Genomic DNA, 27,312 nt, shown 5'->3' on the forward strand with positions numbered 1-27,312 from the left:
GATCTGCTGATCTGCTGGTCTTTGCTGCTGTCTGAGACCATACAACCCGACTAGAAGGGAACCCCAGACCCATGAGATCTGAGAGAGAGAGTGAACATTTTGACTTAAAACATTAAAAATCTTGTGAGAGTCCCACAAATTCAGGGGTCCCTTCTAGACACAACCAGCAGACACCAAGGGTAATGGCAACAACGTGCCACTGCAGCAATGACGGTGCTGCAAGATGGCGGAATACCCAAAGCGGTTGCTGGATTCGTCTATGTTATATTTCTGCCATATTCTGGCAATAAATGCCTGTAGATCTTACACACTGGATATTTAAGTGAAATGTGAAAGTAATTGTTAGCATGCTAACATGCTTGCAACTACAGTGCTAAGATGTTCATGTTTAGTGTTTACCACCTTAGTCTAGTGTGTTAGCATGCATGCTAACGTTTGCTAACAAGCAATAAACACAAAATACAGCTGATGCTGATGGGAATGTCATCAGCTTTGCAGGTATGTGTTCATAAACCAAAGTATTGAGAAAACTAATGACAGACCCACATTAAAGGTCAAGAGATCCAAATGGTCCATCACCAATGGCTGACATTGACCACTGAGCCTCGCTTATCATAACATCCTGATTTAAAAGCCGTCTGTATTTGAGTTAGTGTGTCTCTTCAGAGTTGCTTTGTGGCAGGATTTTTGTTTTGATGTATGAGAGAGAAAATAAAAAGAACCTGTGTTAGATTACATCTCTGTGCCCAGTTTATTATTTTCTTATTAAACCTACCAAGCAGAGTGAACCCAAGATGCTCAGCTGGCAGCAGTGTTCGTTTTCTGGGAGCCACTGTTAGTGTGTGTCTTTCAGTCGTGCTGCTATTGTTTTCATAGCTTAGTTCCTTCAGTGTTGCAAGCTGGCTAACTTTGTTTCAAGCTTCAGAGGCTGAACACAACTATGTTACAGACATGAAGTGCAGAGACGAGGGCTTTTTTAAACCCGGCACTGGGATGTATGTCACCGGCTCTCCTGGCAGGGATGTGAGAATTAATCTGTCTGCTCCCTTCAGCTGAGAGAGACAGCTGGAGGTTGCTGTCACAATGACAGTTGGAAGCAGCATTGACTACAGTGGGAAGCTGGTGAACAAGATGGCTTTTCTGACATAAGACAGCATCTCTCTCCTTCCTATTGAAAAAAAATCTTTAACAACTTTTCACTGTGGACGTCATTGTGCCAATTCGGTAGACATCTCCCCTCCCTACTACAAGTCATCATCTGGGGGTCATGAACGTCTGTTTGGTACCAGATCCATCAAATAAATGTCCAGAAATTTAAATGGATAAGACAAAACTTTAACCTGCTTGTGGCACTAGAGGTCAGAGGTTTTCCAAAGCCATTAAGATTAAGATTAATGAATGTCTATAACAAATCCCATGACAATCCATCCAATAGTTATTGAGATATTTCTCCAAAGTGGTCCAAAGCGGTCGACCGACTGACAGACCAACACTGCCTAGAGCCATGCCGATAGCATGGCCAAAAATCTAAAAGTCAGGCGTTCATTCTGACTTCACCAAAGTGAGAAGCCAACTACAACTGCAAGGCCTCTGCAGTGCTTTGTCACATGCAATGAGCCTCGAATTTCTGAGATTTTCTTCCAGCGTAAGAATGTAAGAAAGTGGAAATGCTGTAGAAGTCATAGAAAGGAATTGTAACTTCAAGGAACTCTCACACACTTGATGTAAGAGGACTTTCTTCACTATATAGACTCTATATTCTGTCATTTCAGTGGCCTCCTTACAGCCCAGAAACAGAAACTCGGTATCTTTAAAGAAAGCAGCCTCCCTGGTTTGCATAAGATCAGCATTAAGTAATTGAAGTTCCATTATGCATACAAACAAGAGAAAATGGTAATTTGTCACTCTCTGTGCCTCAGTGTTCCAAAATGCCCCCTTGGGATGTGGCATGGTTCAGAGCAGAGAAAACAAATGCGAACCCCGAGTTTGAAAGATGAGCTGCAGCCCACGCTCTCTGAGGCAATCAGATATGCACCTACTAATCGCTCTGACTATTAGCCCCAAGCTTAGCAGACTGTAGCAGACGGAAACAATTTTTTTAGACCAAAGGTGCACGAGCGACTTAATGTATTGACACTACTTTAATACTGCAACATGAGAGTGCAATTCAAGGTTTTCTGAAACTGGCTCTTAAAAAGGTTCGCTGTTGACTCAGTTTTGAGGCCGAACCTGTGATGAAATACTGAAGATATGAACAACTGCAGATGATGCAAGAGCAATTTTGGGCCTAATTTCCTCGCCTGGCATCATGACCCTGGAGTTTGTTGAAAATTTCCACACTTAATCCAAAAAGCAATTAAAACATTTAATACCAACATAATGACACTCACACCACAATTAGACCTGCCCCCATGAGGTGTCCTATTGACTTTTCCTTGGTCAGGTTTCTCCAGGTTCATTTTAACAAAGTTTGCTACAATTAATGACTGCGCTGTCTGCATACAGATGGTGTTTTGAAGGAGAGAGTGGGAGGATCATGGACAACTTCATCATTATTGCCCAGTAGATGACTATTTACTTCGAGAGTCTCAGGCCCTCTTCAGACTTGAAGTGGACAGACAAATAGCAGCTGCTCAGTTCACATCAATTCCTCATGGCAGCCATATTAATGTATTGGAGAGGTACTCGTAGTTGATGTATCTGCAGTGATATTTCTGATATGTAGCATCTTTAAGAGTGGAGAATGCTTATCTGAGCTACATGTAAAAAACATATATTTGCATGGCTGCTTCTTTTATACTTAATCCGATGCGCATAGATTTTCTTTTATTGATTGCTTAAAGGTAGTCTATGTACGATTTCCCTAAAAAACAATATATAGTCGCATAAAATCTGTCTCAATCATCACTTATGACCCACCAGAAGTGTGTGGAGCTGTCTGTATCTGCAGAGAGCTGCCTAATTTCATCACTGTTTTGCTCTTTTTGGGAAATGTTGATTTAGTCATATTTTAGTTGACTAAATCTACAGTAGATTTAGTCGATTAAAATATAATGTAATGCATTATTTAAATGTTTTTCTATAATTTCCAAACTCAGTCCTGGATAAAACGTCTATTAACCTGTTTTTAACATTAACATTAAGTCTACTACATTTCTGCTCCTTTCTCCCATCATATTTCTAGCATAGTGCATTAAACACTCACAGTCACATCAGATTCTGCTCCTGTCCAATGTCCTTCACTTCATTAAAGCACACAGATCTACAGAGAGGACAAGGAAAAGAAGACAGACTCTGAGAGTCTCTGAGTGTTCAGTTCAATCACAGATCAAATCTCTTCCGCTCTCATCCCTCCCTAACATTTTTCTCATTTCATTTTATTTGTTGACAAAAAAGTGTCAGTAGATTTCATCATAGTTTTGTCACCATAAATAACTTTTATTTATTGTCTTTTTTTCATCAGTGGAAAAATATTGTTGTTGAAGAAAACTATGACAAAAATTACTGGTCAACGAAACTAAGACTGCAACGGTTACATCGCTGTCTCTGTCTCTCTCCTCTGCCTGCTGTCTGTGAGATCTGCAGAGACAGATACACACATGCAGGCAGAGCAGACTGAGGACACAGCAACAGGATGAAGGTTCACTTTCACCGCATTCACACAAAATCCAGCATTGTACACAAGTGTGGGTGTGTTCATTTGAGCATTAGAACGTAACTGCTGTAAAACAATCAGAAAGTAATATTTTTTCTCTGATTCACTGCTTTGTTTTCACTATTGCTTCTCCCTTACTTAATTCACTCACTGGCTCTCTTTACCAATGCTGCTGCCTCACTCCCTCTTCTTTTCAATAAACTGGGGAGGACGGGCCAACTTTGAAGGGCGCCTTTATACGTATTCTACCTGGAAACATAAATTTAGATATAAAAAAAATAATAATGCGTATTGTTTCATTTGGGTTGCCTGAACACAGTACAGCCTGTTCTTACCTACAGTATGTTTCCTCCCTGTGTTTTTGACCCAGTACTGAGGAACAATGCTGGACAGAGCAGCTGCAACCTGCACATATAAATCCCAAAATGTTTACTCTACATCCTGTCTGGAAAAGTCATGTCCCGCATCCTGCTTTGAATGTGTTTTCAAATTGATGATGCCAGCTTGTAGCGGCCTCTCACTGACTTCATACAGACCCATTTTAACCTTCTCCATGACATTTAGAAGCAGTTGCAAAGCCCCATTTACTGTGCAGAGACATTCACACACTGAAAACTTGTGGTGAGTTTCTAACTCTACTTGTTATGACGTTTTTCAGGGGTTTTTTTTCTCACCATGACTCCCGGCAGCTTAAGGTCTGCTCTTAGCTCCTTGACAGGAATCTTTTGACAGCCACTGAACTTACTCAGTGAAAAATTGTTATGAAAGTTGTTCATTGCTGAGAAAAGGTTTAGATGGAACTTGCAGATAAAGAGATCATCTTCCAAATTAGTGATGGCTGCATAAAGACAACGATTAGAAGCCTATCCCTTCACTAGCAATGAGGTCACACGGCTCCAATCGATGTTTTTATAGCTTACACTCAATTAAGTGTGAGAAGTATTTACTTAAGCTGATTTATGTCTCTGAGAACATTAACATCTACTGCTGAAGTTAAACTAGATGACAAAACACACCAGAACTTTAGATTCATTTCAGAGTTCAACACAAGTCGGCTGCACATTCGTACTTTTGCCTCACACAACAACTGCTCTTCCCAGCTAGTTGCCTGTCCTCTCCTACTCATCACTGATGTATATTACTAACCTAACTACACTGACATGATGGCAGTGACAGAACTGTGAGAAATGAGAGAGCAGGGAAAAGGGTGCAAAAGAGGTGCTGTTTATAGCAATAATTTAATGCTAATTTAGCACTTTCATGCTGAACACTTAGACCCATCAGTAGAGCTTTTTGCATTTGGCCACAACCTATGAACTACAGTATGTGATCATTTTAATAAATCCTACTCTCATACAGACATTGTGCAATTACTCATTCAATGTGTCACAGAATATGTGATACACTGGTGGTGAATACCAGCCAAAATACATCAGAGCATTTTTCATCATTTTGGGTGGATGTGATTTTGGATCATCTATGTCTAAGCTCTAATCACAAAAGCAATGGAGCAGTGTGTAATGATGGGAACCCCCCAGGTCAACAGTGCTGCCTGCCTCATGGTCAAAAGAGCCACATTAATCCTGTAGTCATGTGATTGATAGCAGTCTTTATAGTGCGCGTAAGAAAATCCCTTAAACATCTTTTCTTTTCAGTAAGGACGGGTTCATTAACCTTTAACCACCCACTGTCTGCCTGCAGGACACCGGCACTAAAATATATAAATATATAAAGCTACATCAATAATACTACATGAACATGAAGGAGAAGTCTGTCCTCTTTTTAGTCACTGTAGTCATCTCCAAAAGAAAACCCTTAAATAAATATACACGCTTTGTACTGCAAAGTAATTGATGATAAATAAACTCACACACACACACACACACACACACACACACACACACACACACACACACACACACACACACACACACACACACACACAGACATCAGCTTGAGCAAAGAAAAACACAAGCAATAGCAATACCAGTCAGTATTACCTTCTATCTGTGCAACCAAATATGAAAACAAATACACTCGCGTTGCCTGAGGTTAGGTGACGAAAGACGAGTGAGTCATGTACGGCTATTTTCAGCTCAACTCCCCTCAGAAAATATTGACTATCACTATATTCTCATTTGAAAAGAGTGGATTAGCCGGGAGGATCCATAATCTTTACATATATTTTATAATTTTATGTATCAAAAGTCTGTCATCAAATTCAGTATTAAAGCTTATTAAAGAAACTACATACTTTTTTTTATTTTGGAGGCCCCTGTGGACAAATACAGTAATGTTTCCATTGAATAAAAATCTCCTACTGTCTATATTTAACTGGCTAATATACTATTCACTAAAATTTTGCCTTCAAGGGAAAATTTTAACACTGGCTTGTTTCATCCTGGGGGCAGACATTAAGAACAACACAGAAATATCCAATCTTCTCCAGGATGGTCTCGTTTGCTTATATAGATATCTGAAGACATCACCTCGCACTTGGGAAACACTGATTGACATTTTCTGAGAGTTATATAGAGCAAATGACTGAATGATTATTCAAGAAAATAACTGACAGAAGAGGGTTAGTTACAGCCATAATCATAACTATATATATATACATATATATATAGTGTGAGAGAGAGAGAGAGAGAGAGAGAGAGAGAGAGAGAGAGAGAGAGAGAGAGAGAGAGAGAGAGAATAATCATGCAGGCTGAATTGACATTATTATTAATAGCAGGTGGGTTGCGGGTGTGTGCACAAAAGTGTAACTTCATTGTGTATTTAAATCTCATGACATGTGGATAAGATCAGTCAGGATCTAATGTTAATTAATGTTCTGTGTTCTTCTACACATCAGAAGGGAACACACACAGTCTGAAACTGGAGTAAAGCAGTCGTTCTCCTCATAAATCCTGAGCTCCGTAAAAATATTTCAGGAGCTAAAAGTTCTATTTGCTTTTCAGTTCAGTTTCAGTTCATTCACACTATAATTACGCATATAAAACATATTGGAACATGTGAAATGGGACATTGATAAGTTATCTGGAGCTTGAAAAATAGGGGCTCAGACATTGAGCAAATAATATTTAAATACACATAAGATTAACCAAAGTCCCTCAACAAGAGAAGTTAAAAGCTAAACCTAGACCTACAAAACTACTTAATGGTCCCAGGACATTTTTTTCACATCAGTCTAAACATTAGTTAAATAGGTAAGTTACAGTAAATACAGACATATGTCAAGTGAAAAATAAAAAGTCCCCAGACGTTTAGGGTATTCAAGCTGCAACATACAGTATTTTAATAGGAACAGCTGCTGTAAGCCGCGGTCTGATCAAGTTTATAACTCCAGACTTTAGCTTTGCTGTTTAAATATCACACAATATTTACTGCAGTGATGTTACTGCACGCATAAAAATGTTTACATTTACAGAAGGCGGCCTCTCAGTCACTGAAGTAAATCGTTAAAGAAAAGACTCATACATCAATACAACACACAATAAAGAAATCACCTGGAAAGCTTGTGCTGCTCCACATAAATTAAAAGGCAATATAGCCTACACTGTAGGCTCTACAGAAACTGGTAGAGGCAGGAAAATGTCCAACAGGTCTCTAAATCGGAGACAGTAATTTGTCTGCATGGGTGGTGGATGGGTGGATGATGTATGTACACATCCTGCTTCGGATGACATCAGAGCCGATCCGCACATCACCAGTGTCTAGCAGGGAAAAGAAATCATTCTGAGTTCCCCTTTGAGGTAAAATAAATATCAATGTTTCATGTCACTAAATGTTGAACAAGACATGAGACCACTGAGGAAACACACATACACATGTACCTACACTGCACAGACAGATAGTGTTGCATTAACAACACTGGTGGAGGCGCTCAACCTGGCTAAGAGGTGTGAGGTTATGATTAAAACAAGACAATCTGTCATTGTCAGACTAAAGGGAAGAGAGAGGGAGAGGTGTTATGAAAATATCATTAAATCTCTGTAGTTGTAATGAATTATTGATCTGATGTGAATCTGGGAGGTGCCGTTGTGTTTTTGTTCAACCAATTAATGGCGTAGTTGCTCCCCATAGCAAAAAACCTGTTCAGGCTGTGTGGAGGGGAGGAGAAGCTGTTTCAATATTGGTATATGGCCCCGAAAATATCTCAGTATTTTGTTTCTATTTATTGGTTTTGCTCCAAAGGATTTATTACACTTTTAATAATAGCCTGGAAGCACAAACAGTCCCGCTACCTCCTTGTGTCCCGAATTAGACACGACACGACGGAAAAACTATTGTTGCTCAGTCCCATTTGTAAGAATGAAATCTGCAGCACTTCCCCTTCAGGCTGAGCCATGCAAGAATTTTATGCTACAATTAAATTAGTTTAATCTCTAGATATTTTAAAGGCTTGATCAAATCTGCATTCACTGCATGTAAACACTGTCGTATAAAAAACACCAGTGGAGACAACCAGAGACTATTGTTTTAGATTTATTCTGCCTTTATGTTCCAGAAATGGTCCTACTGAACTCTCAGAGTGCTGTGGTGAATTCTTTTTCATATTTTATTTGAAGTTAAGTGTGCTTTGTTTGCGAATAGAGTTGAAATAAGTGGATGCACATGAAGAAGAACTTGATATAGCAGGAACATTACACTTAAGTGTGTTTTTATTGACTGAAGGAGCATCTTGGTTGAATAAAGGTTAAAAAAAAAAAGATTTTGTTGCTGGAGCACATGTTTGCGTTCCATAGGCACGAGTGAACATCCTGGGCATCGGCCAAAACATCAATCAGTCTACAGGCTGTTAATCATGGAGGGTTTCATGATTTAAGTTACATTACGAGCAGTTCACATTTTTTTAATACAAAGCGATTAATACATGTAAATTGCCTGATATAGTACCTTTAAAAGCTGTAATAAGACATGACCTGCTGTCAGAGGGGTTAATGTTCATCTGTTCATTACAAATTTAAAGTCTAATTTAATTATTTATATATATGTATATGTGTGTGTGTGTGTGTGTGTGTGTGTGTGTGTGTGTGTGTGTGTGTGTGTCATGAAGCAAGCCGCCTGTAAATACTAATGGTAAAAAGGGTAAAAACTCTGAATGTGTCTACTAGTACATTTTCAAAAGATGTTGTTCAAAACATGGGAATAAATAACTTCCAGCTTCACAAAAAACAAATACTCACAGACTTATCAACATGTTGGAGGCTGTGCCCCAGTTGTGTAACGGACCAGTAACGGAGTTAACTGGATAATTGCAGCTACAGCACAGTTAGTAGCGATGCACCAGTGAATACAGGGTTACAAGAGAACAGGTTCATGTTGCAACAATCCCCCGAGCCTGACGTAAGGGGGAGGTTCTGCAGTCGAAGGCTGACATTTCTATGGCCAAATGCGTATTTTTTAATTTTGGGTTGAACAGTCTTTTTAAGAAACTAGTGGAAATCCACACAGTTATGACTCAATCTTGCCATTAATCATGATTAATATACAATGTTTATATAAGGCAGAGTAACCCAGTTATTTAAATCCCTGATTGCGTGATTATGACGTTATCCAAGTTTCTGATCACTGTCTGTGGAGGCGTGGAATCAGCTCCTCAACATCCTCTGGGTCTGTTATTTCTGAACTGTCTGAGTCTGCTGTTCCAGACAAATAAATAATAAATATTAAACCAACCCAAACTCAGATACTTAAGTAAAAAATACCAGAGTGCGAGAGTGTAAAATATTCCATTACAAATAAAAGTCTGTCTGCACTGAATTTTTTCTTTATCAAAATTAAACATAATTCTTCTCACTGCAGTAAAGTAATCCCTGTGGCTGATATATTATGACATTTTTAGATTTTTAATACTGATGCAATAATGTGTAAGCAGCATTTTACTGTTGTAGTTGGATGAGAAGGAGCTAGTTTATCTAATGTAGATTCAGTCAGGTCAGATAAATCTGTGATTGAATGATTATTGGGAAAGAAAAGAACAAAATATTTAGTTCTGCCACAAAGATTTGTATTCATTTTCTGATTTTTATCCTTTATGTTAAAACCATTTGAGAGGTTTAAAGGGAAAATATCTCTATGGTTGAATTTCTAACAGCTCACAAACATCTAAAATATGACAAGGAGACCCAGCCAGACAGATTTTTTTTTTCTGTGAGGGGTCATAAGCACAGGTTTTATCTTAACATTGTGTATTTTATTAGCTTATCATATGTTTTTTTTAATGTTAAGTAGAATGTGTAAACTAAATGTTAACTACATCTGTCAAATTATTGTCATGGAGCAGAAACGGTCTGAAATGTAGTGGAGGCTGCATGTAAAGGAACAGAAAATGGATGTACTCAAGTAAAATTTTGAGGTATTAGCAGGATGAGGGTGACGCATGAAATGCAGCATCTCCTCCTCTGGTGTCAGATTTTTACCCGCATCATCACGTACACCGTGACATAGCTAACCATCATTGTTAATCATTTTGTTTGTTTCTCTGGCTAATTACTCTGTCAGTCGAGTCAAAGATGTGGATGCTCAGACAGCCATCAGAAATCCCGAAGCTGGACATTAAATGGTCTTTACATGCCTCAGTATCCCTGTCTCTCTTCAAAAAAGCAGGATCACACATTCTGCTTTCAGAAAACCAACATAATGATGTGTCTGTGTTTCTGTGTTTTTTTTCTCCAGCGCAAACACAACACTTAAAGAAATGGCAGCCCCAGTTGCTTCTATGGTTGGGGACACAAGTTCACCTAGAACTCGCACTGATATAACAACAGCACATCCCAAAAATGGTCCAAACAACGTTGTATCTGTTCAACCATCTAAATTATCTGTGTTTATCTGTACTGGGAGTCGGCGGTGGGCAGGGCTAATTTGAAAGAATAATTTAAGCCTGAAAGTTATTGATCAGAAGTTACTGTATTTACTATTTATTTGAAAATCAGAAAACGCACATTATCCATACCTGATACTTCTTTCAGCTGAGTACTCGCTCAACTCTGCTTACTGCCAGACCTCTGCAAGATTACCCAGTGAGCATCACTGTGTTGAAAAGACATCATGTCTGGGTTAAAGCTGGGATAAATTTGGCTTAAAAGTTCTGTAAGCATCACTCAAAGTTGTATGTATTCATATTATGGGACAATTTGCTCTCAAAACAAAAAAAACACTTTCGGCTAGTTTAATCTCTGTTTCCTTGGAGACACATGGGGTCTGACTATTAACTGGAAAAAAATCTGTCACGTCAGTAGAACTCCTATATAATGAGACCTAGTTTGCTACTCCAGTAAGTAGGTAATAAAAACCTAGCAACACAGGCGTTTTTTAAGTCCCTGTTGAGTCAGCCAGCCAACATGAGCTAACGTTAATGCTTTCTAGAGATTGTGGGATTTCCCAGAGTGAATAAAAACCACATATACACACCCACTAAAAACTGCTTTGCTAGTTGTAACTGAAGATATAATCTGAAAAAACTACATTTCACATTTAGCCAATATGTCCATGAACTATTTTAAGCTAGTTGCACCTGTCACAGACTTACTGGCACAGCTGGAAGATGATGTTGAAGTGAGTTTCCATGTGATCCAAACATTTCCAATAACACCAGAGCATTGTGGTCCAAAATTCAAAAGAGTTCCAAAATTCCCATGTTCCATACTTGTTGGTGGTTAGTTTTTTAAAAACAATTTTTTTTTTTTTTTTAGTTTAACAGTTTCTCTCCAGCTTGTCACTCACAAGGAAGGCCACACTTGTGTTAAAGGGGCAGTCTGCAACAATCTAACAGCACTATAAATGATATTTAATGCAGAAAGTTGATTTAATTATTCTATAAATGTTATTAAAACAGCTGACAGAAATATCCTAACAGGAGGTCATAGTCTATATAGGCCCACTGTGGTGTGTAATTATTTTAATGAATAAAAATGTTTAAAAATCACACCCCCTCTGAGTAATATATGCAACAGAGCACAGTATGCTGTAACGCTGACTTGAGCGTGTTCTAAATGTGTAGCTGACCAATCAGATTGCTTGGTCGGAGCAACCCGTTGTATAACCATTTCAACCACTTTCACTGCATCATATATTACAATAAACACACCCTTTCGATCATGTCGGTGTGCATAAGCTGTCAGCACTCTGCTAACTCTTTTTCAGCTGCCACACTGTTCGCCTGAAACCTCTGCTGTCACTCACTGCAACAGCTGCCACTGTTCACAAGGCATTTCAAAAGCCCCGCCTCCGCCCTCGCATCCACCTGTAGCCTCTGTGTCTACCTTCCCCTGGGGGGTAAGTTCGTTCCTCACTCCCTGCTGTGCTGTGCTTAGTGCCTGCTTGTGTTGGTGAGGTCAGAGCCGAGACACCAAACATCAATGCTGCACATATTCTACATGCACATAATAATTCAGTCCATGTGACTTGGCAGACTGATGTGAAGCAGGTACCACATGTCAAAATATAGCATTGTTGTAGCCTAGACATTTTTTTTAAATGTCCACTTTTCAACCACATTTAACCCAGTTTATAGACATACAGACACTGGACCACACGCTGTTCTGACTACTGTCAGAAAGACTGGCATGCAACATACATCACCTGTTACGTCTACTTTATTAATACCCAAGGTACTGTCTGTATTTGACTTTAGCACAAGAAAAACCTTGACTTGGCTTAATGGTTCTGTTTTTGAAATGCTGTGTATCTGTATATGGATGTGTGGGTCAGAGCTATAAAACACATAGGTGTGCATAAGCCTGTCAACACCTGTCATTAACATAAAGGAGTCTTTATGAAATGTTTAAGCTACAGATAACAGCAGACAGCAGCCTACTTTAGCAACAAGTAAACTAGCTAACTGCTATCCGTCCATCAACTCTGTCTATCTAGTCCATGAAGGTATTCATGACACTGTCACAAAGCATTGGACAGTGTAATAAAACTTAACAACATCATAATGAGAGGTCCAAAATGCTCCACTTGAATTGAGGTAAAGGAAAATATTTATAACACACTTAAAATGGTAAACATCATCATAAACCACCGCAAACTGAACTGAGTTACTGTTACTGATTTTATTTCACACTTATAATGGTCTTATGACCAAAACCAACCACATATGACAGTTTAATGTCATTTTAAAACATAAAGCTAAACAGTTTCTTTAAGTTTGATAATGTTAAGCTGTCATGACAAGACATTATTGGTTTGCTTAATGTCAAAATGTTATAACAAACACATTTCAAACACTGTCAAATTTGCAGTAAAAATGACATGTATATATTGCAATAATAATGTGGTATTAAAATCATGTTTTGTTACATTCTTCATGTATTTTATTCCATTTGCTCACTTGTTTGACTGGTTATATCCAGTGCAGAAAATATTCTTAACAGTGAATATTCTCATTTAAAGAAATGCTAATGTCACTCACCCCATTGACAGGATATGTCTTCCAGTCCAGTTCTCCTAGCACTGTCGTGGTGTCCAACAGAACCACTAGAGAGAGAGAGAGAGAGAGCGGGGTGGTGAAAAAAGAAAGAAAGTCATGTAAAATGGAGGAGAAAAGTTGGAGGAGTGAAAGCACGACAGTACAAGCACACAGAGAGTGACAGCAGAGAGCAGAGAGGGTAGGAGAGAGAGAGTGCCAGAGAGGTTGGACAGTGAATTTAAAAAGAAGAGAAATGGAGGTGACAAAATAGGAAGAGAGCAGACAATAGTTATCAAGCTGTCAATGAGCAGCTGACAGAGCTGTAAAGCCCTTATCAGATTCAACCACGTATGAAATAACAGCTCTTAGGAAAGTCCTGGACAACAGCAGCACTAACACAGATCCGCCCTCCGTCTAGGTGAAGTCTGGAAGATTAGTACTCTCCTTCTCAGAGGTCAGGAGTTTTCTGTGCTGCATGACATCAAAGATGAGCCAAAGATGAATAAAGGGGACAGACGGAAGGAAACTTTCTATATTTGACTGCCAAACTGTGAATTAATTGGCAAACTTTATGAACGGTGACCACATTGTTTCACACTCTTTAAAGTCGACTGAAGTTTCTCACTTGATGTCAGTCTGTCACTTGACAGCTCAGCCCAGTATTCTCAATAATTACACCTCTAGTCACTGAAAAAAAAAAAAAAAACATATGCAGGCATTCAAGGGAACCAAATAATATTTTCTCATTAAGTTAACATAAATATACAAGTTTTATTTATTCAAGTTGTCAACCAAACAGAAGTGAACTGACTGTTATGCCTCATCTGCTTGACATGAGGTGATAAGGTCCTTTTCTTGGTGTCTTGTGTTTTCTTTGTGTCTCATAGAGTGCTGCCATTACCGGTCCTTAAAAAAATCCAATGAACAGGCTTTTCAAAAAAAAATGGAGAAATTGATCTGTAAACCCCTCACATTACCAGATAATCTGGGCCAAACATCACAATAATGAAAACACATTGAACCGTGATGAAGGTTAGTATTGAATTCAGTCCCTGCCCGCTACACTTTGCACAGCTGCAGCTGGAGGTTGTTTGTGTAAAATGAAGAGCTGACTCTTCAAAATGAGAAAATATAAAAGGAAATCAAATTTGCTCGTGTAATGTTTGTAATGTTCGTCAGTGTGGCTGAACAGTCGTTGGCTCAACTAAATATCTTAAGCTTACTGAACGTGTTTTAGTGGCCTGACTCTAACCGTGCCCTATTTACAGTCTTTTTCCAAACGTGACTATACCAGTTTTGACATGCACAGACATTGTAGACAGTGGGAATTTTAAAAAGCATCATCTGGAGCAGTGGGGGTACGTAGAACAATGTATGGATTAGTGAACCCATGATGCATACAATGATCCTGGCCTCATTGTTCTGTAAATAGAAAATCACAGTGGGGAGATTATTCCCACGAATGTAAACAAATAAACACATGGACAGTTTTATGTGGAAGGTACAGACTGATGGACCAACAGACCAAGACAGTTGGAGGGAGGGATCTCATAATTTCATAATGAGGGAAATTCATGATTAATGCAACCATACGTTCAGTTTAGGTGTGTGTTCACATTCAAGTTAGACAACTGGAAGAGTTCTGGCTACTTTTTGGCGATTGGCTGTGTCCATTGTCAGTTGTTTTGTTTTTTTTTTGGCAGGCAATTTTTATTTTTTTGGTTATTTACTGGTCTGAATGAGTGTTACTGTATACTCCCACAGAACACAAGAATGAGTGAGAGGAAAACAGCCAGTACAGGCAGCATATTTTCACATCTAACGTGGTGAATTAAGGATTTATTTTGACCAAACCAGCCAAAGAGTCGGTCCAAGTGTAAAGACTTACAAAATAGTATCACCAGAAATATAAATACATTGATAAATATCCATACTCAATATCTGAAATGCTTTAAATACAATTTTTTTACAGTATCGGTGCTGAGGTACCAGCTGCACTTTCTTGCTCTCTCTTCTGACACACACCACTGCAGTACCCACATAGTCCCTCCTCCTCTTATTTACTCATAGCGCTGTCTTCTTCCCATCACTCCTCTCATTTGCTGTATCCATAGTCAAGTTACAGACTTGTTATACATATCTTTTAATAAAAATCTAAAATTTTATGCCCGCAATGTTGAGACAATTTTTCCTGTGGTATCAAAAATGGCATCAAATATTAATATTAATAGTTTTATTTTGTTTCTGCCTGTCAGGCTTGAATTAATTGTGTTTTGCAATGTGATGATAAGGCAATCTGCTTGTCTTAGCCAAGTTAAAGAGAGAAACCTGAATTGAATTAAGCATTTCCACATTAAAATGTCTAAAAACACCAGACATGGGTTAAATATTTTGTTGACCTGCGTAAAAACCTTACCCCAGATGTCAACAATGGTCAAACCCAGAGAAAAATGTTGTTTATTCAATGTAATGGTGTTTTTCCTACTAGCCATTGTCAGCTAGCTGCTTCCAGTGAAATGCAGGATACATCAGATACAATAGAGTGAGGACAAAAGTTAGGAAGGAGCATGATGTCTTCCTGAGACAGGTCAGATATCTCATCAAACTACATCTTTTGTTATTGTTTTAATGTGAGAGAGACTTCTAGCAGGGTGACACAAAGACATCTGCATGAATATATCGGCAGTCGCCGGTTGCTGCGTTGACAGTGGATGGTGCTTGGATATTTTAAGAAATCGTCCAACCCTAGTTCATATATGTCTGCCTTATATCCAAGTCAGACTGCACAATATCAGCCCAACAATGGCTGACCCGTCAGACTTTGGGGCATTTCTCATTTTATCCAGTCTAGTGTGCATTAGTGGAAAATAACCACCGCAGACAAAGAGGCATCAAGTAAGCTGTCAAACACAGCATCTCTAATGGTGTTTTTTGTGTGAGCATGTTAACAACTATCTTTCTTTGTGAGCGTCCATGACCACACTGTGTACATACAAGTGTAACAATCTCAAGCTGTCTGCACTCCGGTCACGGCTCAGGCATGAAAAGAGTCATTATCTGGCCCTTGCTAAGCCCCCTGAGTCAATTTGATATGATGAATGTGCAATTTCCTTTGTCTCCACACAGCCAGTTAATTACAATCTCTATCAATAAAGTGCGTCCCACTTCAGTGGTCGACATTACAGACCACAGAGTCACATCCTCTGACGACCTGTCACTCCAGTGTACAGCGGACTTTGCCAAATCTCGACTAATTTAATGGGGTTGCCACTGTTTTAAGAACAAGTTAGATAACTGGAGAAGATACACTTTGGTGAGACTAAATGAACCGCTTCAGTATTTACAGAGACTTCATTTAGCCTTGATCCCCTGCTGGTAATTAAGGGCTGAATTATAATAAGATGGCCTTGCCTCTGTTTGAAAGGAGGACATAGTGAGAGGAGGAGGGAGGGAGTCGGTGAGACAGACCAGGAGAGACAGAGAGATATTGATTTTTGACTAAACTAGAAAAACAATCCTTCATAATCATGAGCAATGTTCTATACCATGCTTGACAGCAGCAAACTTTTTCCACCAACCACCCTCACTGTCACACACACACACACACACACACACACACACACACACACACACACACACACACACACACACACACGCACAAACATACATTCACAGTAATGTAGTCATACAATAATTAAATTCCTGCATCTACCTTTGGAGACAGGAAATAACAGATGACCTGAGACCACAATGCTGCTGAATTTGATACATAGATTTTCTCACTCAAAGCACACACACCCACACACACACACACACACACACACACACACACACACACACACACACACACACACACTAACGTATGCCGACGAGTACTACTTATCAGGAGGCTAAATCACATTACTCTTGTCTGGGTATTGTGTCTGGAAGCATAATAATCTGCAACTGTCCTTTTAAAGTTTTCCTGACCACAGGGAAGTTATCACATTCTAGAAAATAATGTGGGCACAAATCGTCTAAATAGCAGTAAATTCCCTCAATTTCTCTTGTGGCGTGTCGGTGATACACTTGGGCCAATATGGCAGGGTGTTCAGTATGTGAACGAACGCATTTTTAACACTGAATCCTAAAGCTGAGCTGAGTGCATTGAATCATTAGTGTCACAGTTTAAATCTGTAGCTTTCAGCACTGAGACTCTCATCATTAGCAGCTCAGCTGTGACATACTGTGTTACTACCCGGTTAAAAGCTAACCGAAAATGTAATTTTATTTTGATCCAGTGTAAATTATAAACATTATATATAAATGTGCCCCCCCCCCCCCCCCCCTTTTTTTTAAAGACTTAATTTCTCCTATTTTTTGTTTCTCTTACTCTCTCTTAATTTATTTTATGGTGTTTTACAGCATTAGTGTTATGGTACTTTATCTGTACACGTGTGTGTTTATAGCAGTAGATATTTGTACTATGTTACTGTGTACAGAAAGACAATAAACACATACAAAAGCTCACTAAAACACAGAAACAATCATGATGTGATAACTCTGCTGTAAATCAGAGGTATTAATCTTATTAACTGTGCTCGTTTAGGCCTCATTTTGCACCAAACTGTACAACAGTTCAATCTCGGAACAATCTTGGCAGCAGTCAGTGTTTCAGGACTTCAGGTGTAGCCAGCGGATAACAGATAACAGGTAATGGATAACAGATAACAGATATCCGAGCCAAGGCTTCCACTTCTGTGCACCATGTCATTGTTTACAGTCTGATTAGCAGCTTGAGACGTGAGAATGGAGTCGGAGACTAATCTTCACAAACAGATACCTGCATCTGGATAATTCTTTAAAAAAATCTAGTAAAAATCTAAATTTTAGTCGGACAACGGCCAGTTTGTTCCGGGACTTTTTACCTGCACGCAACCAAAGCCTGCTCAAACATGATTGGTCAGTACCACTCCTCCTACAAACAGACAATAAACGGAAACTGGAGTCAGTCAGATATATTGATTGATTGGATTATTGATCAGTCTGTATTTAGTTTTTTTCATCATTATGTTATAGGTAGCATTTCATATATATGTTAACTTTTTTCTTAATTTAAGTTTTTCTATTTGTATTTATATTCACTTAAACAATTAATAAAAATACAAGTGAAAGTTTACGGTTTCACTACCTTAATGTTGTTTTGGGTTTTACATTTGTAAAAAAAACAGATCCAGTACTGGTCAGGCTCTAGTGGAAACCAAAATGCCACTGATACCAAAATCTTGTCCCTTGCATACAGATTCTGCATTCATATTCAGATATATCAGTGAACAGAGATTAAAAACAGTCTAAACATACATAGCATCTGACACTGATTACAGGCATCATGGTTAATATCAAAATGTAATGAATGAAGATGGGATCGCTAAGTGTAAAATAAAGCAACAAACTACATCACCGGATCAGTGATGTGATTATTGAATCCTACTTCTGTGTGCGATACATTCTTTATGGAGGCATAGCTGCATCCTTACTTTTCCTCCTGACATGTCGGGTGTGTATGTGTTTACAAGGTTTACACTGCAGGCACTATGTTATAAACAGTTTCATCTCAAAGGTTCCTTGTGGAGTTTTTGACCTCTAACAGCTATACTGAGCTGTTTGTATATCAGTTGGTCCCTGTTTTATTTCTCTGACATGAACATGAGGATGCACATGATGTGACAAAGGAAGACACACACTACTACTAAGTTTTTGTGAGTAACACTGAATAAAAATATAACTTAAGTTAAACTCCACTGGGCCCCTTTAATTAACTGTAAAATCTAAAGAACTTAAAATAAAGCAGTAAATATACTGCATATTTTTTGTGGTGATTTAATTTTTTTTGCCATCTCGATGGAATAAATTGATATTCTGGGAAATATGCTTACTGGCTTTTCCCAGCCTTCCTGTGAAAGCACAAATTGTCTCTTTTTACATTTCTGTTTGTGTACAAATTAAACAAACAAGATATAACATGTTAATTAGTGAGCTTAAGATATGCCGACAAACGGATTTTCAAGTTTTTGCGAGCCGTTTCCTCCTACTTCAAGTTTTTATGCTAAGCTAAGCTAATTATCTCCTGGCTCCAGCTTAATATTTTCCGTACAGACTTGAGAATGGCATCAGTTTTCTCACCAAATTCCCAGTAATTAAATAAATAACTGTTCATCATAATACAGATTGGTGTACTGCAGAAATGCTTCTATATTTTCCCTTGCTATGTTGTTATGTTGTCTTTGACCTATGATTACCACAACTCTTAGTAAATAAGACAAAAATCTTTATTGTCTGTTGTTCACCAGGTGCATGGACTTCAGTCAGTGGCACCACATGTCATTTTACTATAAAAAGTGCCACCTACCTATTGTACATTTACGCAGATGTCTTCATTGGTAACTATTCATTGACTTTTATTGTAGGTTTCAGAAATTTGCTGTATATTTGGCCTTGAGCAGAATGGTAAAAGTTTCATATATATCTTCCCTGCAAGGGGCTCACTGACTCAAAAGTTTGACATTAAGTTAGAATCTTCGATAACATACGTATTTGGCTGAGGATATTCAAGTAGACAAGCCCTTGGCTGAGATGGTCCAGAGAGAAAGGCATTTCTATAAGGGCCCTTGTATTTATTTATTTTTTTCCAGTTTCCAGTATGTGGTTTCAGAAAGCCATTGAGAGAGGGAGAATCATTATTTTCTATATGAGATGATAATAGAAGTGGACAGCAGCAGCTAATTCACTGATCGTGACACAGACGATGTTGTAGCTCTATATTTACAGAGGAAGACAGAGCATCTGACTGAATGTTACTGTTGTGTCGGGATGAAATGGTTACAGACGTGTCAGACCCAGTGATTATAATGAATGTTAGTGTGTGAGCCATTTATCAAGATAAAATATGAAAATATTTACTAGTTACAGCATCTTAAATTATATAATTTGCTTGACAGTAAACCGTATACCTTTTAGATTTTTTTTGCCTGTAGACAAATACCCTGTTGACGGTTCAATAAACCTGTACCCCGAACAGCTGCTGTCAGACTGTGGCTTTGCAAACGGAAGTTGGCAGAACAAGTCTATTTAACAGTGTTTGGAGCGCGGTGCCCTTTTTTTCAGTCTTTTCAAAACCAAAGTGACAAAATAAAAAAGTGTAAAGATGGATTAAACAGTATTTATCCACTCTAATAAGCTGCTAACATTAGCATGTCTAGTTAACTTGCTTACTAGCTGTAATACCTATCAAATATTAACCAAGCCAAAGAGCACATTATTAGCTAACCCCATTTTAACATGCACCACCCGGTGGGCTATTTCCTCACTGGTAGGAGCTCAGCCCCTCCTCATCCCAGCTTGCTGAAATACTGTGGTCTTCGTCACACCTCTTGGCATCTCCTACTGATGCACAAACATCTGTAACATGTGATTATATGATTAGCAATTTGATTTGGGTTAAAACAACTATGTTTCATTTCATTTACTGGGTTAAAATAAGTTACATACATCACATCATATGTTACACCTGTGACATCATGTAACTTAGAACTTTAGAATACGTTAAAAGTTTTGATTTTGTTTGACCCATCCATCTACCGCCTCCATTCGCAGAGTATCTCCCCCTTCACCTGATGCGGATGGGTTTACTTTAAACTTTTTTGAAAGCTCGGTGTCTCTCATACAGATGCAGAAAGGTATGAAAAGCATCTGTATTTGACAATTAGGGAATAAGAATGGGCTGGGGAGTCAGCCTCAGATGCTTTTAGAGATATTAACAGCTCCATCCCACTCTTTATTGAATTTGAGGACATTATGGTAATAGTGTTTTGCTCACTGGTTAGTCTGTTCTCTTTCAACATTAAAAGTAAAATGATACTGTTTGAAATGTCAAATAACTAAGCTAAGCATCCCTACATTTTATGTCACTTTCATGATTTTATTCAAACATTGGTAAATGGTCTGCAACAGAAAAATCGCTTAAAATGTTGTTTGGTGTAAGACCAGAGCGATAACCTATTAAGCACAAGTTCAGCAGCATGGACACAGCTGGCAGTCACTGAACTAACAACTGCAGGGAGTTTGAGTATTTCTGGAGCAATAAGCTTTCATTTTTGGAGAAACAGGCTGTCATACAAATTGGCTTCCAGTCCAAAGTGACATTTTTCGGACTACTGTGGTTTCGGAATAATGTGCCGTTATAACAATAGCACAGCACCAGACATGTAGCTTTAGCCTCACTTTTTTTTTAGCACACATGTACGTAGCCATCAAGCACACATTTTACAAGATCTTCCTTTAGAAACCAGTCGGATCAAAATATCAAAAAATCAACGAGTGACAGAATTTTCAAACAAATCATGAAGCCAATGTTAACTTCATTAGATATGGCACCAGCCAATAAGGTCTGCCAGTGACGGTTGTCATTTTAGTCTGCGAAATTGTCAGTCACCGACTAGAAAACAGAAGCCTGCTTTTCTCTACCTCTGTATGAAATGAAGAAGTGATTGTTTCAAGTATTACTAAGAATTTCGAGTGGTAAATCTGCCACCGTTATCATTGTAAACTGCAGAGTATAAAGTTTGACAGCTGTATAGAAACAGTTACTGTAGGGGGTGGGAGCTTAGAAAAAGGTTAATGTTATGTCAGACATCACATAGCCATAATTTTGGAATTTATTCATACAAACTTACCCTCATATTGACCACAAAACAGATAAATGACCAATAAATACCCCGTTATATTAAGACTACATCTAATCTCTTTTACTTTCTTTTACTCCAGAAAGGACATACACATTCAAGTGATTCACATTCATTAGAAAACCTCGCTCTGATAAATTGCTGCTGGCAAACATATATTAGCTTCTTCTCACTACATTTTAAACTCCTCACGTTATGTTTTTTTTTTCAAGTTTCTCCTGTGCAGTGAATCCCCTCCCCTTCAAGCCTGTCACCACCACAGGCAGACAGGCATCCTGTGGGGAAAGCTGAGCACACACACACACTAGACACACAGAAAAATGAAGTGAAGGAGACTTTGACATTTGGGTAGTGAGAGGGCTCCTGTCGTCTCTGAATATGTGTATCCTAAACATTAAACATTCAGGAGGGAATATTAAACTGACCTCTGCAAACGTGTGAAATGGAAGATGTCAAGAACCAATTACATTATGGCAACCATTTACCTATTTGACTTATGAGTACAGCTGAGGGGAGATAACATTATCATGTGCTGTGTTTCTCAAACATATTTGACTGTGCACAATGCCCATGTGACGGGAAACAAAGTCTGAAATTATTAGTCTCAACCACTCGCCCAGCATAATAAAACTCACTCGTTTCTTCGAGTAAACATAACACAGTTGTCTGTGACAAATCCTCTTGGACCAATATCTGTTATATTTCCATCTATGAATGTTGTGTGAACTCATCATAGACGACAGGGAGGCAAAAATAGGCTGCATCAGTATAGCTGACACAGTGTGCCAGAGGCTGACATCCACTGTAACACTCGGTGGTCCCTATAGCTATGGCAATGTTCTGTACACTCAGATTTTAGAGGTGAAGTAATGTCAGAGCCTCCTCCATAATTTGGCTGATGGAGCTCCTGTCTGTGGGCCCAACAGCGCACAGAACCTAGGTACGACTTTTTGCATTTTTATGCTGTGAATGTCCATTTCACTGTGCATTCATCATATAATCAGAGAAAATCCATCTTTTATCAGACAAAGCAGCTGCACTAAAGCAGGAGTTCATCCTCAGGTTTAGTCTTTTAAATATGTAAGACGTTAAACTGCAGATATATCTACTGAAAACAGGGGAAAAATTGGCATTCATGCACTTATTTTGAAGATGTCAGTGTGTTTAAATATGTATTATCTTTAAACTTTTAAGATTGAGTGGATTAAAAAAAGTAGAGCCTGACTGACATATCAGTTGGCCGATACTGTCGACCTGATATTGGCCTATAACATATATGTCTATATGTATTGGCATATGTTGTCCAATATGTGCCGATATCAAAACAGAGCATAATGCAAATTGATTTATTTGTTTGATTTATAGGCAGCATTTCATGTATATTTCCTGCTCTTTCTTAATTCAAATGTAGTACACTTTACTGGTTCGATGCCCTGACATTATTTTGGACAAAAAGGTTTTTGTTCAACTGTAAAATATCCTGCCTCCACTGGATCACGGCAAAAAATGCTGTTCATGTACACTATATATTCTATATTCTCTATAACATTAATTTAGTATAAAGAATATTGGCCGATATATCGATATCAGTATTTTCAAATTCTGTATCGACATCAGCCCCAAAAATCCAGCATTGGTCAGGCCCTAAAAAAGTCTTTCAAAGATGTGTACTGTAAGCTATACAGCATCAGTGACTGGGGTTAGAGATACCTCTACCAAAACCAAGACTGATATCTCTTGGGTCAGGCACCAAACTGATATCTTTGCAAGAATTTTTGCAACGGTAAATGCATAAATATGTATCTTCTGATTCATGCAAAGTATCTTTTTAGTCACTAAAACGTGATCATCACTGCCAAAGATAGAGACTGACTCTTGGTTCAGGCATCAAACTGACATTTTTGCATGAACTTTAAGACTGTAAATGTATAAATACATATTCTTTGACACATTCAGAGTCTTATAGTTTTAGACAGACTGCTTTACTAAAGTCACTAAAATATGATTATCACTGTCAAAGATAGAGACTGACATCTCTTGGTTCAACCAGCAAATTGACAATTCTGTTCACATTTTGAGGCTATGAATGTATCTTTAAATTTGTACTCACAAATTTGTACCAAGTTAATGTATTTTGAGACAGAGGAGGTATAAAAAGTAAGCAAAATATTATTATCCCTGCCAGTCTTTCAGAGGTCTGTGTGGTATAAACAATACAGTATCAGTGATGAAGACAACAGATACATCTACTGCAACAAAGACTGACATCTTTTGGTTCAGCCAACAAACTGAATATTTGCCTGCATTTTGGCGTGTATAAATGTGTATTTTTTGGATCAATTCAGAGCCAGATCTTTATTCTAAAAGAGAGTTAAAAAAATAGTTGATCCAAACATTATTGCTGCTATGTTTAGTTGATTCAAAGATGAGTTTTGTGTGCTATACAGTGGCAGTGACTAGGACAACAAGAACATCTTACAGTAATCAAGACCGACATCTCTTGGTTCAGCAAATAAATCAGAATTTACAAGCATTTTTAGACTTCAAATGCACGTGTAAATGTGCATTTTTGACCCATTCAGACCCAAACTCTATTCTACAAGAGAAATGTATATGCATTTTGAGGGTGCATGTGCATGTATATGCTTTTTGATGAATTCTGAGCCAGATTAACCTCCTCTAAAAAGAGCTGAGGAAGTAACTAAAACATTTTTACTGCTATGTTTAGTCTTTCAAAGATGGATGATAGGGACAGACTGTCACCTCTTCAGCTGACCAACTGAAACATTTTCATGCATTTTGTGACTTTAAATGCATGTTTGTGTGTTTTCTGCACAAGACCCACAGTGCTGTCATGCTGAGACTGACACATCTTAATCCAACCAATAATCTGACACTGGAGAGAAATATCAAAACAACTGGACTAAGTCACTGATATGTAATTCTGCTACTGAAACAACTAATGTCCAAATATACAAAATAGCCTGGAATCTCCTGTGAAAAGCATCATTGTACTTTAGGTAATTGAAGGCATCATACTCTTTAAACATCAGTATTTTCTTTACAGTCCTTATTATATAAATGGTTTAAAATATTTTAATGGTTGACAATAAATGAGACGCACTGAAAAACATGAAGTTACCTTGTGTTTTGCTTGTGAGGGAGAGCAGAAAAATCAGTTTCGTTGGGAAAAGACTTTAAAGTGGTCAGATTTGGAGCAGCCACCCTGTTCTGAGCCTGTTCTCAGATGTAGTGAAGCTCTTTATACTCACCTTGGTTCGTGGTTCCCGGGTCCGACAGGATACTTTCAAGCAGGAACAAAAACACACAGTATTTCCCACCGGAGCACATCGTTGAGTCAGACACAAGTGCGCTTGGAACTAAAACGCTGCACAGACTCCTGAATAGATCCCCAAAAATGGAAAGGTAAGAAGGTTTCATGAAAGACGTCCCAGTATCCAGACTCAGACGGCCACCACAGGAGTTGTTTATTGCTTATTTGTTATTTTTTCAGCCAAGCATCCCGAGTCCCTCCATGTGGGCAGACAGACGGTACAGACGACCAGCCATTGCGCACGAAAACGCGAAGCCGGAGCAAGTTAAAAAATAAATAAATGGAGGAGGAGTTGTCTGGAAACCCTTAAAAACGCGGGCGTCGGCAGGTGCAGACTATCCCCAAAAGTGTCCAAAAGCGAACTTCTCCGATGTGTGTTTGTGGTAAAGTCAGTCTCTTTCTCTTTTCAGTGTTTTTATCCTAAAAAGAGGGAGAGGAAAAGAGGGAAACCCCGGACTTCCCGCCTCACTTTCAGCCAGTGCATCCCTCACTGTGTGTCTGTATCACTGCGTGTATCTCCCTCCTCTCTCTGTCTCTCTTCTCTCAGGATAGGAGGGATGCTCTGGCGCAGGCAGAGGAGCCGATTTTTATGCCACAAGCAGATATTGAGGAGCCAAGTCCAGGGGCGACCAAATAAGTCGGTCTTTTGGCGATATTTCAGCTCATTTCTCACTTTGCATCATGTAAAACGCGCGGTCGGGTCAGTCGTTTCCATCAGACGTTATTGATTCCGGGGGGGACGCAGGGGAGATGGAAGGAAATATGAGGCCATTATTAAACTCGTGTATCACTCCTGTGCTATGATGTAGGTTATACCTGCATTGGATTATGTTGTAGGAATAGTAATGTGTCTGGGGCAGTTTCTATTTCTGGTGGCAGGGGAGGAAGGCGAGCAGACAAATAGATAAGTTGATCTAAGGCATGACACACAGACACACACACACTCACATTTATATGTTGTTATGAGTTCAGTGCATTCACTGTGAACAAAAAAAGTTGTAACTTAAAAAAAAAAAAGGTGTCTGGACTGCCTTAAAATTTTTAAGCTGCGTGAAAAGACAAGTTGAGGTAATTTTGTAGTGATTCAAAATATATCAAGTTTTCTAGTCAAATAAACTTAATATTAATTAAGTTATACTTGAAATAAACATGCAATAAACAAGTCTAAGATATTAGAGCAATTATGAAGTTATATAAGTTGTCATTATCCCAAAATGTTCCCAACAATCTGTAACATATTCAGGTAACGGATCATTTTTTCATAGCTGTTTTATAGCTAGCCATAACTTACAAGAAAGTACAGGATACGTTGGATATGATGGGATGACATATGAAGTTGGTGCATGAGATTAAATGTAGGCTAACATGGATAAAACTCTAATTTTACATCATCCATGAACATGATTTTTACCTGAGTCTTTCATCACCTGTGGTGGTTGTTTAACTCCCATGATTCCACGCTACTTCACAATGTCATCAAACTACGTCTTTTGTCATTGTCTTAATATGAGAGAGAGCCCTAGTAGTAGAATGTACACATTGTGCATTTAACTTAAAAAAGTCAGTCTTAAAATTTTAGGCTCACTGAATTTTAAAAAAGTTGACTTTTTTTTAAACTTGATATTAATTCAGTTGAGAAAACATGTTCAAATAGACAAGTGCACTATTTGAAAATAATATTTGAAATCACCATTATTTTGATTAGTAATTATAACTAAATTACATATTTTTCTCAATAACTGTGATGGATTACATTTATTTTGTAAATTAATTACATGAAACTAGTTTCCAGCAGTGCTAGTATCCTGATAGGCGTTTGTGGGAAATCTTGTTACAATTAGTGAATGAATTCTTGAGTTATGGCCAAAAATGTGTTTAATGTGGTAACAGTGACCTTTGACCTGTGCCCACCAAAATATAATTGGTTCATTTTGTCATTTGTGCCAAGTTTGAAGAAATTCCCTCCAGGTATTCTTGAGATTTTGTGTTCAAAAGAATGGGATGATGGGACATAATGCAGGCGAGCTGCAGATCCGTTGACCACACATGAAAGCGACTGCATGATAAGCTCAAGATATTAAGTTGAACCAACTATTCTGACCAACACTGCAAACGAATTTGATTTACTTTTATATTTTCTCAGTTTGAAGAGTCAGTTCTTCATTTCACAATAGTACTT

The 27,312-nt window shown here is 38.3% G+C and overlaps 1 protein-coding gene across 1 annotated transcript in view; it reads right to left on the bottom strand.

Moving 5' to 3' along the window:
- The window catches only part of LOC146332803 (ephrin type-A receptor 6-like), an 82,237-nt gene extending 56,630 nt beyond the window's left edge, over positions 1–25,607 (bottom strand). Inside the window, exons 1-2 of the mRNA XM_084715552.1 lie at positions 25,072–25,607; positions 13,083–13,147 (exon numbers count right to left, since the gene is read on the bottom strand). Coding sequence (XP_084571678.1) covers positions 13,083–13,147; positions 25,072–25,240 — 234 coding nt within the window. The 5' untranslated portion in view covers positions 25,241–25,607. The remainder of the gene's footprint in view (positions 1–13,082; positions 13,148–25,071) is intronic.
- Between the last annotated feature and the right edge of the window lie 1,705 nt (positions 25,608–27,312).

Source organism: Lutjanus erythropterus, chromosome 1 (genome assembly GCF_056507025.1).
Source record: "Lutjanus erythropterus isolate fLutEry1 chromosome 1, fLutEry1.hap2, whole genome shotgun sequence".
Taxonomy (NCBI): domain Eukaryota; kingdom Metazoa; phylum Chordata; class Actinopteri; order Lutjaniformes; family Lutjanidae; genus Lutjanus; species Lutjanus erythropterus.